This window comes from Equus quagga, chromosome 17 (assembly GCF_021613505.1).
Source record: "Equus quagga isolate Etosha38 chromosome 17, UCLA_HA_Equagga_1.0, whole genome shotgun sequence".
Classification (NCBI taxonomy): Eukaryota; Metazoa; Chordata; class Mammalia; order Perissodactyla; family Equidae; genus Equus; species Equus quagga.
This window is the reverse complement of record NC_060283.1, coordinates 16,436,662-16,454,333: the sequence shown is the minus strand read 5'-3', so window position 1 is coordinate 16,454,333 and position 17,672 is coordinate 16,436,662. Positions and strand designations below refer to the sequence as shown.

General features: G+C 35.3%; 1 protein-coding gene across 1 annotated transcript; it reads left to right on the top strand.

Moving 5' to 3' along the window:
* The first annotated feature begins 9,115 nt into the window (after nt 1-9,115).
* On the top strand, nt 9,116-10,048 carry LOC124228332 (olfactory receptor 1052-like). The gene has a single exon (XM_046642732.1). The coding sequence runs from the start codon at nt 9,203-9,205 to the stop codon at nt 10,046-10,048; it is 846 nt and encodes a 281-aa protein (XP_046498688.1). The 5' UTR covers nt 9,116-9,202.
* Nucleotides 10,049-17,672: the final 7,624 nt, after the last annotated feature.

Genomic DNA, 17,672 nt, shown 5'->3' with positions numbered 1-17,672 from the left:
CTTTACATGGAAGAATATGATACTAGGGTTGGAAAATAAAGGTTTGCCTCTAAAGATTTTATCAATTCTCATAATTCTACCAGGTCTTATCAACTGAGCCACATGTATCTCCTTTCACCTTGAAAGGAACTAATGTCATTTCTTAATGTGCACAGCTTTTAAAGAATTACTACATCCCAAAACAACACCTCTGAATAACATCCTCTGTTATCGATGAAGATTTTTAAATACCTCTTTTCAGAGAAAATGACAAAAAAGAAAATAAACCAAATATGTCACAGAAAATGTAATAACTGTGATTTCATTATCTTTCTATTTCCTTCCTTCGAGGTGAAAATAAAGATATTCTTGGCTCATCAATCACTCAAATCAATGAATGTATTCTGATACCATCTATTTCAGATGGAAAAAAAAGAAAATCAAGAAGATGTTGGAGAGCAATTGTACCATGCCTATTGAGTTCCTGCTTGTTGGATTCACAGATTCTCTACTTCCCAGAGTCACACAGTTCGTGATATTTCTCACAGTATATACACTAACAATGGTGAGAAATATGAGTTTCATAATCCTAGTTAATATCAGTTCAAGTCTTCAAATTCCCATGTACTACTTTCTCAGCAACTTGTCTTTCTTAGACATCAGGTATTCTACAACAATCCCTTCTAAAATACTGGTGAAGTTCTTAACATCCAGGAAAAGCGTCTCTCCTTAAGCACCTTTCCCTGTGCACTACAAGTGTTTTTCTTTGCTTCTTTTACTGATACTGAGTGCCTTATACTGGGAGCAATGGCATTTAACTGCTGGCTATGTACACATCTGTAACCCATTACTCTATCCTACACTTACATCTAGGACAGTGTGCATCTGCTTCATTGTGTTGGCATACTTCAGTGGAAGTATGATTTCAATGGTACAGGTCCACCTCACATTCAGGCTGCTATTTTGTGCCTCCAATATTGTCAGCCATTTTTTTCTGTGATTTCTCACCTCTCCTGGATTTATTATGCGCAGATACCCATTTCAATGAACTCGTGCACTTTGCCTTGCGTGGCTTCAGACCAGCACTTCATGGTCATATTTATCTCTTATTTCTGTATCCTCATCACCATTTTGAGCATCAAGTACTCAGGGGGTAGAAGAAAAAAAAAATTCACTTGTGCTTCCCATCTCATAGAAGTCATCTTATTCTACAGAACTGTCCCATTTATGTACTTATGTTCTACCTCCAGCTATTCCCTAGACACTGATAAGGTAGTTGCAGTGTTTTATACTGTCATCTTTCCCAGGTTTAATGCAGTAATCTAGATCTTCAGAAACAAGGATATACAGAAGGCCTTCAAAAAACAATTAGAAACAAACTAGACTTTCAAATGAATAAGAATTTAAATCACTTAAGAATGTTCAAGGCATAACTTGCTCTTCCAATCTCATCAGCACTATTCCATGAACAACTTATATTATAACCATTTTCAATTTATCACCATTTTCCCAAAATAAAGACAACTTTTCATCCTTAATAGTTTAAAATGCTTTTGTCCTTTCTTACAAAGATATTCTCTCCAAAATTATTCTACTCTGAGAAACATTCCTGAATTAAAATAAATAATAATATTTACTCTACAATTAGTTTTCTCAAAATAATTTGCACATTGATTTATTATATTTTTTACCATGTTGTATTGAAGGTGTATGTTGACTTGTCACCCATGTTAGAAGTTTCTTAGAAGTAGAGAATATGTAACTTGATTTGTTTCTCCAGCACCTACATATTATCTGGTTTATGGCATATCCTCATTGCATCTGTGTTTAATGGAGGGATGGATGAGTTAATGTAGCTTTCTATATTTGGGAAAATAAGTCTAGATTCTGCACTTACAAAACATTTACTATCACAGAAATCTGATATTACTCATGATGGGTGATGGTGGTTTCACTGTCTGCCAGGAAATCAGAAAGAAGGCACATAGCAATAATCCTTTTTTAATATTAGGAGAGAGTGAAGTTATAACATATTGTTTCTCTCTGGGCTTGATTGATTACTGTAAGAAATCCTCTACTCTTGCATTCATAGTGGGTACATGTGAAAGCAAAATAAGGTTGTGAAGATCATCAAGATTATAAACTGTATAATTACTAATTATTTGCACATATGTTACTGAAATAATCTTTGAGGCTCTATCTTCAAGAAGAGGTGAACACTTGCCCTGATCATTTTATTCCATAAATTGACACCACAAATCAGTTGAAGTATAAGCAATTCTCTCTCTGGGATCAATTTTGATGATTAATTTATCAGACTTTTCCTGTGGTTGCTTTTGATCCTTCAGCTTTCATTTACTTTTTGTTTTATCTTGACAAAGTTGAATAAATAAATTGTATACATGTGAATATGTAATATTGTGTATTTTGGAGTAATTATGAAAATATAAATGACTGGATTAGTTTACACTAGGTGTAACAGTGTAAATGGAGACAGTAAGATATTGCCCACCAAAATGGGTTGTTTTGAGGAAGAAATGAACTAATACATATAAAGCTACCAGTATATGTTTGATTTGAGAATTAGGTGATTAAATATATATAAATCTCCCAGAATATATATAAAACTTTTAGACAATAACCATTATAATGTAATGGGATATCATGCCTCATTATCTTACCACCGTTATATTACTTTTTGATTTTAACACAACAGTTAGGGTTTGATTCCCTAGAAGAAATTAGGTATTTCTTAAATATCTGTGAAGCATGCCAAATGTTCTGAGTTGTTGCCAGAGAGAAAAAAAAATTGAACTCCATATTCAACTTAGTGAGTCTTCATCATGTTAAAATATTTGCCCTACTATGAAAACTTTGTCAGGATACAGAGTACAATGTCATTCATTTGTTCTTATTTTTTAGTAGTTTCTGAAACTTATGAGCATTTTGAATTGTTCTTTTAATTTTACTATACTGTCCTGTTAAAAAGTATTGACAAGAGTATCATAGAATGAGCTGATGCATTCTAGTCATTATCCATTATATTACTAGACATAAGGATACATGAAGAAAGCCATCAACTTCCTTAATAGGCACCCATTAAAGCTAAGCTTTATTTTTACTTTTCCAAAAAAAGTTAGTCTAAGATAAGTAAACTACAATGAACTTGTAAACTATTCAGTTGAGTTTATCTAGCTTAGAGTTCCCAAAAGCAGTGCTGTTGACATTTTTAGCCAACACTTCTTTGCTGAGCGGGGAGAGGCATACTCTATACATTTTAGGGTGTTTAGCAACATCCCTGACTTCCACTCATTAGATACAGTAGCATCCTCCATATTTATGACAACCAACATGTATCCAAACATTGCCAAATGTCCCTTTGGAAGCAAAATTATCCCTGGATGAGAACCACTAAACTTGCTGAAAATGATTTTTTTTCCATAAGGCAAATGAAATCCACAAGACTGAGGTCACTGCCTGAGCATAAGTCAGAAAAATACTTTGATATGAACACCTCAGATGTGACTTTATTTTGTTCTGCATTATTTCCCTAATTTTGATGCATTTCTAAGATATACTTTGATAATATGTATAAACACAGAACATTTCCTTCAATTTCGAGCAAAAAACCCCAGCTCAAAGTCAATTTCTGAATTGTGCATTTGAAATTGTTTTCACAAATATGACCAATCAGATGATCTAATCTATTAAATTATCTTAAACTTTGTATTTAGTGAGTTTAAATTCATCATTTCTATGTTAAATCCAACCTTCTTGGGGTCAAAAATACTCATTTATTATGAAGCAATTAAATCATGTCAAGAAAGTCAGGGATTCCATCTCAGAAGGCCAAAGTTATATAACAGCCAAGAGATTTTTGGCTAGCATGCAGGATTGTCTTCTTGAGATTGATGCATCCCTTGTTAGAGTTATTGTAACAATGACTTCATAAATTATGAAGGAACTAGCTCACAATATGTGTCATTGATTTCACTACATTTAATCATATTGGTTTTTCTTGGTGTTAATCTGAAACCTTGCTCCATTATGTAGCCAGCTCCATTCATCTGTTGACTATTTTATTGGATTTTGAAATTCTTTTTTCTCATATTAGACTATAATAGCTTCCATTTTGTGTATAAAGACACTCTAATATTGTCCTATTGAGGTATTTACGACTGCATATGTTTTTGTGATAATTCCTTGATTTTTGTACAATATTTGGATTGACATGAGACTTCATTATTTTATCTGCATATATTATAACTTACTCTGCTTTTATGCTAAAATACCTAAGACATACTAATGAATTAACAACAGAAATTAATAAAAACCATTTGCCACCCTCTCCCAAACACACAAGAAATCGATATAATATTGCATGATTGAAGAGAGCTAAATATAAAATTATGTGAGAAGCAAATAAACCCATGTGAAATATATACAAAATCTCCACACTGTATTATGTGTCTACCACTACTTTAGTAGAATGGAAGCTACAAAAGAGTTATAAGATAAATCTGCCGCTCTAGGATGCCTATTAAATAATTAGAAGGGAGAAAAGTGTGCATTTTTATATAAATAAGCCAAAGGAGAACATACAATTCAATTAATTCTGTGTGTGTGTGTGTATATGTGTGAACTCTCACATAAAAATGCAATGTGAGGACCGGCCCAGTGGTGCAGCAGTTAAGTTCTCGCGTTCTGCTTCTCGGCAGCCTGGGGTTCACCAAGTAGAATCCCGGGTGCAGACATGGCACCACTTGGCACGCCATGCTGTGGTAGGCATCCCTCATATAAAAAAGTAGAGGCAGATGGGCACGGATGTTAGCTCAGGGCCAGCCTTACTCAGCAAAAAAGAGGAGGACTGGCGGTAGTTAGCACAGGGCTAATCTTCCTCAAAAAAAAAAAAATGCAATGTGAGTGATTGTTAAAGTTTTTGGAGTGTGATATAATGCATTAATTTATATCAATTTCATAATGAATCAATGAAGTTGGTAGAGCATGTATGAATCTTCTCATTTTACAGGAAAAAAGGCAATTTCAGCTGCTCCATAATTAAAAGATTTAAACACTTGCCTGAGTAGGCTTTATGTGATTGGAACATATTTCTTTAGTTCCTGCAATGGCACTTACTCTCTGTATTGTCTTTATCCTAAGATGTTTGAGTTTAAGAAAATGTATTCCATTTTAAACTTGTTTTATTTATAAAAAGAAGTACTTTTTATCAAAGTGAAAGCAGAGGCATCTAATGAACAATGACTGAGAGGACCAGAATCTCTATGATGAGATCCAGTCTCAAGAGACCAGAGAGGATGTTAATGATCCAACCTGTGAATGTCTGAGATTCACATCTGTACCATGAGTTTCAGTTTGCATTCCCAAAAGAAGGGAACCAAACATAAAAAGTCTCTCCTTTCAATGAGTCCTTTAAGAAATATGAAAACTTGGTCTTCTTCTCTAGATAATCTGCTTAGGAAGTGGTAAAGGAGGTTTATTTTAAACTTCTGATATTTCCTGTCTACCCACACTAAAAGAATCTGTTTTCTGGCTGTTTGAGAACAATACTGAAATCATGGCTGGTAACAATTTCCTAACCAGTGGTTTGTTTATCTTTCAAAGGTCTTCTTATTTTGTGGGAAAAGGTCAATGTTTAAATAATACCTGTATTTAATATTTTTATATCTATGTATTTATGTGTGTGTGTATGTTTATGGTATTTAATATTTGATTTATATAGTAACATAGGCTACTTGCACATTTATGGAAAATTCTTTAAAATGGAATATCTGAGAATTGTAATGTATTTTAGCTTTATCATAAGGAAAATCATTTCTTCTCAATCTTATATGATAATAGTTTTTGGAAATATTTTTGATCTAGTTTTATTTTATGTTTCCAATAATAACAGTTTAAGACTTGTTTTCTATTTTCCTTGAGGTTGTCACTATATCCTGTCTATAACAAAACCAGGACTCACACAGATACTTGCTCGGAGCTCAACACTGCTTTGCTACAAGCTGCTCCTTCTCTTTGCTACTAACTCTAGTGTGCCTGAAGAAAATAGTCTTCAAATCAATGCATATTGCTTTTAAATTAGACTATCAAAACTATAGTTTCAGGTCTTTCAGTATGTGGAGACTGTTGTTGGAAATGGGTTTTTAAATTTTTTGGTTGTGATTGCTGTTTTTTGAGTGTATTTGATTTTTCGCTTCTTTTGTCTTATAGACAATTTTTAGTAATAAATTATTCTGCATACATCATTTTAAATTATACATGCAGGTATATACTTATGAAATTATAGGATTATGAATTTATATATAACATTACATTTCACATAACATTTAATTGGTTTTATATTTATTTGTATATAATATTCTAAAATAACATGCACAATAAATGAAATATATTTACATAAAATAGTTTATAATGTATTTACTTATAAATATTGTGTCAACATAATCATATTTTGTTGACACAGCTCGATGAGAGCACAGAGTGAGATATTTTAGTTCTAATTAACAACTATGGAGCTATATTGTGTAGAGACCATTATTTTGAAAATCATTAACACCTCTGATATGCATTTGGCTGGGTTCCCTGTTACTATAACGAAAATGCTTTTTAAGTTTGTGATTTCTCTCATCAATATCTTTGTCACTAACTGTGTCATTCATCACTGATGATTATATATTTTCTAAGAACGTACAGTGAAAGAATTTCTTATTTTTTTAAACAAACGTATACCTTTATTTTGTCCTGACATTTCAACATATTGATCTGAAAGTTGGAAAAATTGCATTTGAGTATACTGTTAGGTTACAAAAATGGTATTTCCAGTATTTATTTTCCTAAGAGAACACTCATGCTATTAGTATTCTAAGGCAGCTTCTTTTATCAGGAAAATGATGTACAGTGGTAGCAAAAGCCCCACATTTAGTGACAGAATGATTCTGTGTTCCAGTTATAATTCCAAGCTGCATGAAAAGTCAAAACTTGATCTCTGGTAATTCTTTTCTCTATTTATAATTTTCTTTATGAGTTCAATAGATAAAGTTGTTGCTGGAAATTCTACTGCTAACTTATTGGAGTCACACTTGTTTTCTTTCCTTCCTCCCTCTCTTCCTCCACACGGTTTCTGTTTTTCTGTGTCCTGGTGTTGAGACATGCCTATCAGTATCATGTGCCACATCGTTGTTACATCCACTTCGTGAAAGCTTATGCTAGTCAAACCAGCAGGAACTCCATTTTTTCCTCTCTTTATCTAAATAATAAATGGAAACATTATGCAAACACTGTTGTGTTTGTTCCTCTATATGCTTTGTTGTAGAAAAGTACCATATACAGCAAATCAAGAGCAGAGCCATGTTGGAACCCAAGTTGTCCTAGTACTAATATACTCCAGTGATGTAATATTCCCATCATAGTAAACAGCCTTGCAGAAGAAAACTGCTGCCATTAGGAAATATATACAAATATCCCTTCACCTCTTTTTTTTTTTTTAAGTGGAGCTTATTTCCCGGTTATAAAACTCTGATTCTACATTCTACAACCTGGTTTTATTAACACAAAAAATATTCCTTGCTACTTCCAACAAATTATTCCTTATTTTTCTTGGATGCAGTTAGACTTGGATTCACTATGCTTCCCAAGGCCACTCAACTAAAATATAAACAGGATCTAATATATAACCTGAGTTTGTCAGGGATAAGACTATACTCATAGAATGAAGATTTTGGTTTTGATTTAGTAATATCCTGAAGATTGCATCCCAAACTCACCCAAATTTTGACCTCAGTGGACATCATGTTTCATCAGAGCACAACTCATATTTCCTTTCTGAGATCCCTAATGCCTAACATGGTGACTTGCATGAAATGTATATTTGTTTTTTAAGCCACGAATTCTGTAGTATATTGTTATAGTAGGAATAGGAAATGAATACACTATATAATAGAATACTTACCACATCTTTCTACTCATCCTCCCCTTCTTCACTTTTCTTCATAGTACTTATCATCGTGTATAATATCTCAATGCGTATATAGTATATCAATATGTGCTATTTATTTCACTAATAGAATGTGAGCTCCTTGAAAACATGACATTTGTCTGGTTCACTGATTCATCTCTAGAAAATATAACATTTCTTGGCTCAGAGTAGTAAGTAATATATATTTACTAAATGTATTAAAGCATACATGAATTAATTTACTAATATTTAACCTTAAATATTGTTGAATTCGTATTTTACCATGTCAAAAAGACAAGTGAAAGTAGGTGACATCTTAGGTTTTGAAAGTAGGACACATCTGATAGGTAGAGTTTTGGTACCTCACAGCCCCACCTTGCCTCTACATTGGGTTTTTGGGTTTGCTATTGTAATGCTGATAAAAAATAAACATGTAAAATGTGAAGTTATATGAAGATGCAAAAGGGAAGAGTTTTTGAGTTAAACTGTATTTCTATTTTTGGATTATCCTTAATACTAAATAGTAAATGAAAAGATTACTCTACCTCTTTCTCCCAATGCAACTCTTTTGGAGGGCATAGTCATTAATTTTCCATGGAGAGAATCTAAGCAGAAAGTCAGCCAAAAAAAAGTTCTGATGTTTGAGATTTGGAATAGAAGAGCGTTGCATACTGTGAAAATCAGTGTCGTGAGTTAACTAGGTGTGAAAAAATAGTAACAAGGTAGCCAGAGGATAAGGAAATAATTTCTATCATAGGATGCCACAGTTTGCAGCCCATGTAAGCTGAAGGCTTGTGTATGTATGTATATGAATGAATCAGAGGTTTAGTACAAGGCATATCTGGGTTTGACTTTCACTTCTACCAATTAATACTTTTCTGGTCTATGAGAGTTTACTTATCCCAATTTTTATGATGAGGAAACTGAAAAGTAAGGAATAAAATAATCTCTAAGTCCAAAAATGTGAGTCTCTACAGATGGATTGTCTAGTACACATATGGCCCACTACTGAAGTTAATTTTTTTCTTCATCCTATTACAGGGTAAACAAATACTCCATGCTATTATGGACACCAGATCATGGAGGAAATCATATTTTTTTTTCATCTGAGTGATATCATCTTGTTCTGCAACTAAAGAGTTATATAGACCTGCATATGTGGCAAGTTGGAATCACACAGGTGTGAAGGAATTTCTTCTGGTAGGTTTAACTGAAAATCCTAATCTGCAAATCCCTCTCTTTTTGCTTTTCATGCTTATTTATTTCATCACTTTGGTAGGTAATTGGGGGATGATCATATTGATCTGGTTAAATGCCCAACTTCATATTCCAATGTACTTCTTCCTTAGCAACCTCTCTTTTTGTGATATCTGCTACTCTACTGTCTTTGCTCCTAAGATGCTGGCCAACTTCCTATCAAAACACAAGTCCAGCACATTTTCTGGCTGTGTTCTCCAGAGTTTCTTTTTTGCAGTGTATGTGACCACAGAGGGCATCCTCCTGTCTATGATGGCTTATGATCGCTATATAGCAATAGCCAATCCCTTGTTGTATACAGTCATTATGACTCAAAGGGTTTGTATGCAGATGGTCCTTGCATCTTACTTGGGTGGTCTCATTAACTCACTGACACACACAATAGGCTTGCTCAAACTAGATTTCTGTGGTCCTAACATCATGAATCATTATTTCTGTGACATTCCCCCTCTTCTGAGGCTCTCTTGCTCTGATACATATAACAATGAAATGCTGCTTTTGATATTCTCTGGGGTCATTGCAATGTTCACTTTCATTATCATCATGATCTCTTATATCCACATCATCGTTGCCATCCAGAGAATCCGCTCAGCTGAGGGGAGGCACAAAGCCTTCTCCGCTTGTGCCTCCCACCTGACTGTTGTGACCTTGTTCTATGGGTCTGTGACCTTTTGTTACATCCAGCCAAGCTCTCAATATTCCCTGGAACAGGAGAAAGTCTCTGCTGTGTTTTATACACTGGTGATCCCCATGCTAAATCCACTGATTTATAGCCTAAGAAATAAGGATGTGAAAGATTCAGTGAAAAGTTCAATATGCTGGAAGAGAACTCCAACCTGACTAAATCTTGTTGATGGCTTTGTTAACCTAACCATAACCCACAAATAGACTTTGTTTAAAATTGCATCACAGAAATGAGCACAAGCAAAACTATAATGAGGATACTCTAAAGCAATTTGAGACATGAGTGTTCAGCTTGACCTGAAGACTAAAAATCACTTTATTTCACCATTTGTTGTTTTGTGACTTAATAGTTTCATTCTCTCAAGAGCTGATAACTATTTTTTTCTAACAAATTCCTATGATAAACTCTAAGAAAGCTCACCTTGGATTTAAAGTAATGTGACATTGACTTAAATCAAAAGAATACTCCAACAGTAGGCATTTGTCAAATGCACTATCTCGGAGAAAAATTTAAATGTTCCCTTGGCATGATTTTCTTAGATCATACCATTATTTTTTGTTCTACAAATGCTGTCATTCAAGTAAAAACATGTATCTTAAATTTTGCATTTAAATTCAATATCTTAACAGTATGCTATAAAAATGGCTATAGAAAAAATAATCCTAATTAGTTATAGTTTACTCATTCAACATACTTCCACTGAGTGCTTTTATTGTGCCAGTTCTTCTGTGTGATCCCAACCTAGAGAGATTTAAAGTACACAACAAAAGATGTTAGAGGAAGAGGAAATGGAGAAATATGGTAAATAGGAAAGGTATTTAAAGATAAAAAAATGAATTAGGCTCTAGCATGGAATTTTTAACCAAAAGCATTAAAAAATAACTCTGGAAAGTTATTTAGGGTCATATATATGAAGGCCCTGTAGTGCCAGTACAACATGTTTTAAGACTCCATCAGTGGCTAATAAGTTAAACCCTAAATGAAATGCAAATAGTACACTTTAAGAAAATTCCCATGATGCCACTGTTGTCAGTATATTGGAAAGTAAAACAAGTTGGGAAAAATTATTCTTAATGTGCAGAGAAAAAAACTCAGAGGGAAGTAAGAAATGTTATAGGTGAGTAATACTGAGAAGATGGATACTTAAGAGAAAGTTCATGAAAATCATCAATGGGACTTGAGAAATGATTAGATTTGTTTTTTTTGGAAAGAAAAGATTTACATGATTAGGACGTTTTGAACCTATGTCACTAGTAAGATGGATTGATTAAGAAAAATAAGAAGAAAGTTAAGAATCTGTGTGTCATTAGAATTTCTGAAATAAGAGCTTTCTAGGAAGACAGCATAGTCAAGAACAAAGTGAAAGAGATGAGAAGTTTCCTGGAGTGTTCAAGAAACAACAAAAAGATCAGCACTGGAGCAAAGAGAGGAAGAAGAGATATAGCAGGAGATGTTGCCAGAGAGGAAAAGAGATCCAGATCATGTAGGGCATGTGTAGGGGCTCCGAATTTGAGTGAAGAGAAAGGCACAAGGGGGAGTCAGGCAGAAGAGTGGTATGATTCACTTTACAGCTTAACAAGCTTATTCTGAATACTGTATCGATAATAAATAGGCCATAGAGTGGGAAAAGTGTAAGACAGAAGTCCAGGCAGGAGACTGCACAATAATTCATCTAAAAGTTGATGGCATGTCAGACCAGAACTATCATAGTGAAATTTGTGAGAAAAACTAATACAAGATATATTTTCATGCTAAATCTGGCAGGACTGTGAGTGAAAGAGAAGAGGCAAAAATGACTCCAAGATCTTTTCAACAGATAAGCTAACAGAAGATAATAACAAATCAAATGATCTACAATATATGTACATTTTTAAGCACATATATGATAGTTAAACAGTTGACCATACGATAGGACCAAAAAAAGTCTGTTCATATAGTGAGATAGAAGTTGAGAGAGTGATAAAGCAAACATAGTAATTAAAATTAGTGTTTTTAAGTAAGGGGTATATAAGTGAATATTTAACTATTCTTGCAAATTTGCATTATTCTTGGATTAGCAGATATTTAGTACTGTCCAAAATGTCCTTAAGACATTTGGTTCATTCCAAAAGGTCCTTGAGATTTGGTCATGTCCAAAACCATTTGGCATAGACCAAATAGGCTCATGGATATTTTGGACAGGACCAAACATCAAGGACCTTTTGGCATGTTCCAAATGACTTATGGATCAAATGTCTTATGGACCAAATGTCTTATGGATGTTTTGGACAGGACCAAATGTCCTGCAAGGTATTCTTGAATCTCTTTTTCAAGTTTGAAATATTTCAAAATAAAGTTAGGAAAACATAGGGGAAAGTGCTTATAAAATGACAGGAGCACTTTTACTTCTGGATGGATGGAGACGCTTATAATGAAAGCAACATTTATAGAAAAACAAAATAGCAAGATACAGAAGTTATCTCTTGAAAAAAATGAGTAGCTATTAAGGAAAAGAGAACTGGAGTGGCTTAAAACTCAGAGAGACGTAAACTTGGAGAAGTGAGCTGACTTTTTTCTCACTGCTTCAAGGCCACACTTGAAAATGGAGGCTTTTCATGTGTGGTGCATTCTGAAAGTGTTCAGAGGACCCAGTAGAATTTTGGCAGATACTTTGGATGGTTCAACACACATGGTTGTATTTCCTCTCAGGGCTTTAGCCATGTTCTTGGACTGAGCAGGCCTGGTGACCAAGTAAGTAAATAGACAGATAGATGGACAGACCGGCAATAGATGGAAGATAAATGATAGATAGGCAGGTAGGTAGATAGGTAGATAGATAGATAGATAGATAGATAGATAGATAGATAGATGATAGATAGACTTAAGCGGAGAAATTCTGAAAAGAAGAGAAAATTTTGGTTGTTTCCCAAACAATACAAATATTAAAGATTGTGATCTACCAAAAAGACAGGCTACTAAATCTGAATATGTGCCCTGTGACTGCTCTGGGGGAAAGAGAAAACATTAGAGCTTTAAATAGTTATATGGGCTGACAAGATGAATTGGATTATATAGGAGTTTAAACACCCAACTGTTTTTCCACACAGGATGGGGTGGGGGTAGAGAGTGTAAGAAGCTGCTTTTGGGCTACAGAGACAGACTGATATCTCCTGAAGTCTTGCTGTACAAAGGCGGGTAGAGGGAAGAGTCAGCAACAAATGTAACGTGGGTCCCCTCCTCAAACATTTGCCAGATTTTGATCTTTCTGTAAGGTAGGCACAGAGGGCTAGAATTTACTTTGTGAAGGACAAGGAGATTCAGACTGAGCTGGAAAGACATAGTGAGATCTTTCTCAGTCTCTAGATGCTTGATAATATCCCACCAGAGGTAGAAGCCTGCAGCAAACAAGGCCAGCAGCCCTCTCAAGATATTTGCTGTGATTAGAAGATGGAAGGGCAGGAAGCTAAGTTCACACCTCCAAAGAGTTAAAAACAAATTTTTGGCAGTGTTTAAGGGCCAGAGAGAGAGACAGAAAGGCCCATTTCTTCATCAAAACCTTGGAAAACCTACACTATTGAAAGCAGGACAAACCAGAAGAAAAATGAAGTCTAACCCAACACCAGTCTAGTACCAGCCCAATTAATAACTGAATTGACATAGTCAACCGCTCATCCTTCATGTCTACAGGAGAAAGTGAACCACTCATCTGTGGAAAGTAATGTCATCTCTAGTTTCTCTGATTGTTTTATTCACATTCAAAGACCCAGAAAGTATAAAAAAGGGTAAAAAAGCACAAAATATAAGCAGGACTACAGAAGATTTACACATTGGAGTTACAAAAGGACTTCAAAAATACTATGATTAGCATGTTAGAGAAAATAGAGAAAAGTTAGAAAAATTGTTTAAGATAAAATATTTTAAGAGAGAATTAAATAAATTGAAACAGAAACATTCTATTTTCTGCTTCTTTAAGTTTGTTATTTTAGATGCTTCATGTTAAGTGGAATTATGCAATATTGTACTCTTGTGACCAAATTATTTCACTTAGCATAATGTCTTCAAGGTTAACCCATGTTATTACAAATGGTAGGAGTTCCTTCTGTTTTAAGGCTGAATAATACTCCCTTGTATGAATATACCACATTTTCTTTAACTATTCATCTGATGATGGGCATTTGGGTTGTTTCCATGTCTTGGCTACTGTGAATAATGCTGCAGTGGACATGAGAGTGCAACTATCTCTCAGGGAGAGGGGAAAAAGGGAGCTGTTGTTTAATGAGTATAAAGTTTCAGTTACACAGGATGAATAAGTTCTAAAGATCTGCTATATAACATGCTGTCCATAGTTAACAATACTGCACTGCACACTTAAAAATTTAAGGGAGTAGACCTCATGTTAAGTGTTCCTACATCAAAAAGAAAACAAAGAGGTGGGAGGAAACTCTTGGAGGTGATGGATATGTCTACTACTTTGACTGCAGTGATGGTTTCATGGATATATGCATATGTCCAAATTCATCAGATTGTATACATTAAATACGTGCAGTTTTCTGTACGTCAATTGTATCTCAATAAATATTTTTTTAAAAACCATGAAACAAAAGGCATCCTAAAACTAAAGAAAAAATCCCACAAAAGCTGAAAATAAGAACTCACAGAAAGGGTTTAAAACCATATCAGACAATGCAGAAGACAGTATTGATAAACCCAAACATATAACAATGTAAACAATATAAATTATCTAAATTGAAGTGCAGGGACAGAAAAAAATAGGGAGATAGAGCAGAGCATAGGAGACATGTGCAACCCAATCAAATGGTGTGAGACGTATGTAGTCCATGTATCAGAAAAAGAGGGGAGAATGGATAGAACAAATATTTTAAGATAAAGTGACTAAAAGTTTTCCAAAACTGGTGAATCCTCAGCAAACATGTCAGGAAGGGCAGCAGATCCCCAAAGCCAAAAGAGAAACAAACACATAGGAACCTAGTGGTCAAAGGAACAATAGTAAGAATTAGGTAAACTATTTAAAGTATAAACTATGCAACTACGAGATGTAGGGGAAATGGATTGAGATTTTTAAAGCATGAAAGAAAAATAAAACAAATGCCTAATATTCTATCCCCTGGAACAAAACCTTCAAAAACAGACAAGAAAAATAAAAAATTATCAACAAAAAAACCTGAGAGAAACTTTCTAACTATATAATAAAAAATAACAGAAGAAATTTTAGGCAGGAGGAAATTATCCCAATGGAAATACAGAACATAATGAAAAAAAAATTCACAAGTATAAATATGTGAAAAATATTAAAGAATATTGACTGATGAAAGTAACACCATGTAGAGAAGTAAGATTTAGGACAAAAATAAATGATAGAAATGAATAAGTGAGTTAAACTATTGAAAATTTCTCCCAGTGGTAAATGTGGTAAATTATTGATTTTAAAAAGATTCTAAAAAGGAATGACAAAAATATCTAAAACTAATAGCAACAAATGTTGGAGAGGTTGTGGAGAAAAAGGAACCCTCATACACTGCTGGTGGGAATGCAAACTGGTGCAGCCACTATGGAAAACAGTATGGAGATTCCTCAAAAAACTAAAAATAGAACTACCATACGATCCAGCCATCCCACTACTGGGTATTTATCCAAAGAGCTTGAAGTCAGCAATCCCAAAAGTCCTGTGCACCCCAATGTTTATTGCAGCACTGTTTACAATAGCCAAGACGTGGAAGCAACCTAAGTGCCCATCAACAGACGAATGGATAAAGAAGATATGGTACATATATACAATGGAATACTACTCAGCTGCAAAACAGAACAAAATCATTCCATTTGCAATAACATGGATGGACCTTGAGAGAATTATGTTAAGTGAAATAAGCCAGCAAGAGAAAGATAATCTGTGTATGACTCCACTCATATGAGGAATTTAAAACTATGGACCAAGAACAGTTTAGTGGATACCAGGGGAAAGGTGGGGTGGGGGGTGGGCACAAAGGGTGAAGTGGTGCACCTACAACATGACTGACAAACATTAATGTACAATTGAAATTTCACAAGATTGTAACCTATCAATAACTCAATAAAAAAACTGAAGAAAAAAAGATTCTAAAAAGGAAAAGATATACTGTAATTCCTCTTGTAGCCAATAAAATAATTACTCAAAATATGTAGATAAAATACTCTAACAAATGAGACAAAATTTAATAATGAAATCTTGAATAATTTAATACTACACAACAAGGGAGAAAGAACATTCAGACGGAAAATATAATTCTAATAGTGAGAAGCTCCATGTAAAATCAGCCATGACAATTATTACATATAAAAACAAAGATTGGTAAACTAAATCAGGGTCTATGAACCTCGCCATTATTGCCATTTTGGGTTGCATGATTTTTTGTTATGGAAGTTGTCCTGTTCATTGTAGGTTAACACTAGATGCCAGTAACATCCCCACTCTCCAGTTAGGACACCAAGAATGTTTCCTGGGGGTCAAAATTGCCTAGGTTAAGAGGTACTGAAGTAGTTTTAAAAAAAACAACCAACAACACAAACACAAACCAATTATATGCTGTTTACTAGAGACACAAGGACACAGACAGATTGAAAATAAAAAGATGCAAAAAGTTATACCATGTAAACACATGCTTAAAGGAAGCTGATGTCACTATTTTAATATCAGAAAAGTCAAACCTTAAGGAAAAAATATTATTCATAAAAAGGGATGTTTCTTAATGGTAAAATAATGATTTAAATAGGAAGAAAAATAATCCTAAATTTTTATATACCTAAAAAAATAGTTTCAAAATATTTATAGGAAAGCTGATGGAAGAGAGAGAATAAAATTCATAAATATAGCTGGAGGTTTTTAAATATCTCTCTGAGTAATATATACAACAGCTCAATAAAAATAAAATAACAGTGGCAGGAAGATCCAAGATGGCGCCGTGAGTAGTCCTCTTTGTCTCTCCCCCTTCGAGTCTACAATTATTTGGACACTTATCGCTTGACAAAGGATATCCAGACAGCATCTCAGGACGTCTGAGACACCCACGCGACTATACATCGGAAGGTGGACGGACTTTCCTCCGGGAGGATGTGGAAATAGGTGAAAACTCTCTGACCCCGACGAGCAGCCTAGTACCCACAAGCGGCTTTCTTCCAACGGATGCCCCCAGAGGATCTACACACATCTAGGGCAGGAGCGAACACACAACAGAGGAGCCATGGTGGAAACAGGTGACCAGAACCCTACCTAAACCTCCCGCAATTACTCCTAAACGCAGAGGGAAACTTTGGATTTGCACACCTGAGCCCGCGGGGAGACGCCGCCTGGTGCTCGCGGCACCTGGAGGGTCCCAGAGAGAGTCGCAGAGGGTACGGAGGCCTCCCAGCTGCCGTTGCCCACCCCGTGGGAGTAGGGATTGCCGGAGATCTCGGAGAGGACCGGGGCTGGGGGAACTGTCAAAGGCCAGCTCTGCGACCCGGAGGGGAAGCGCCGGAGTTCTGCCCAGGCAGCAGACAAAACTCTCTGTCTGCCATTAGAAGAGGGGCCACGCCGAGCATTCACGGCTCCGGGAGAGGCCCGGAGAGAATCCCTGAGGGCGGGGCACCCCCAGCTGCCGTTGCCCGCCCCGTGGGACTAGGGATAGCTGGAGATCTCGGAGAGGACTGGGGCTGGGGGGAGTTCCAGAGACCCAGCTTCGTAGCCTAGGGGGAAACCCTACAGGCTCACAGCAGCCTTAGGGAAAGCCTCTGCACAGCACCAGTAGAAGGCACCAAGCCACCAGC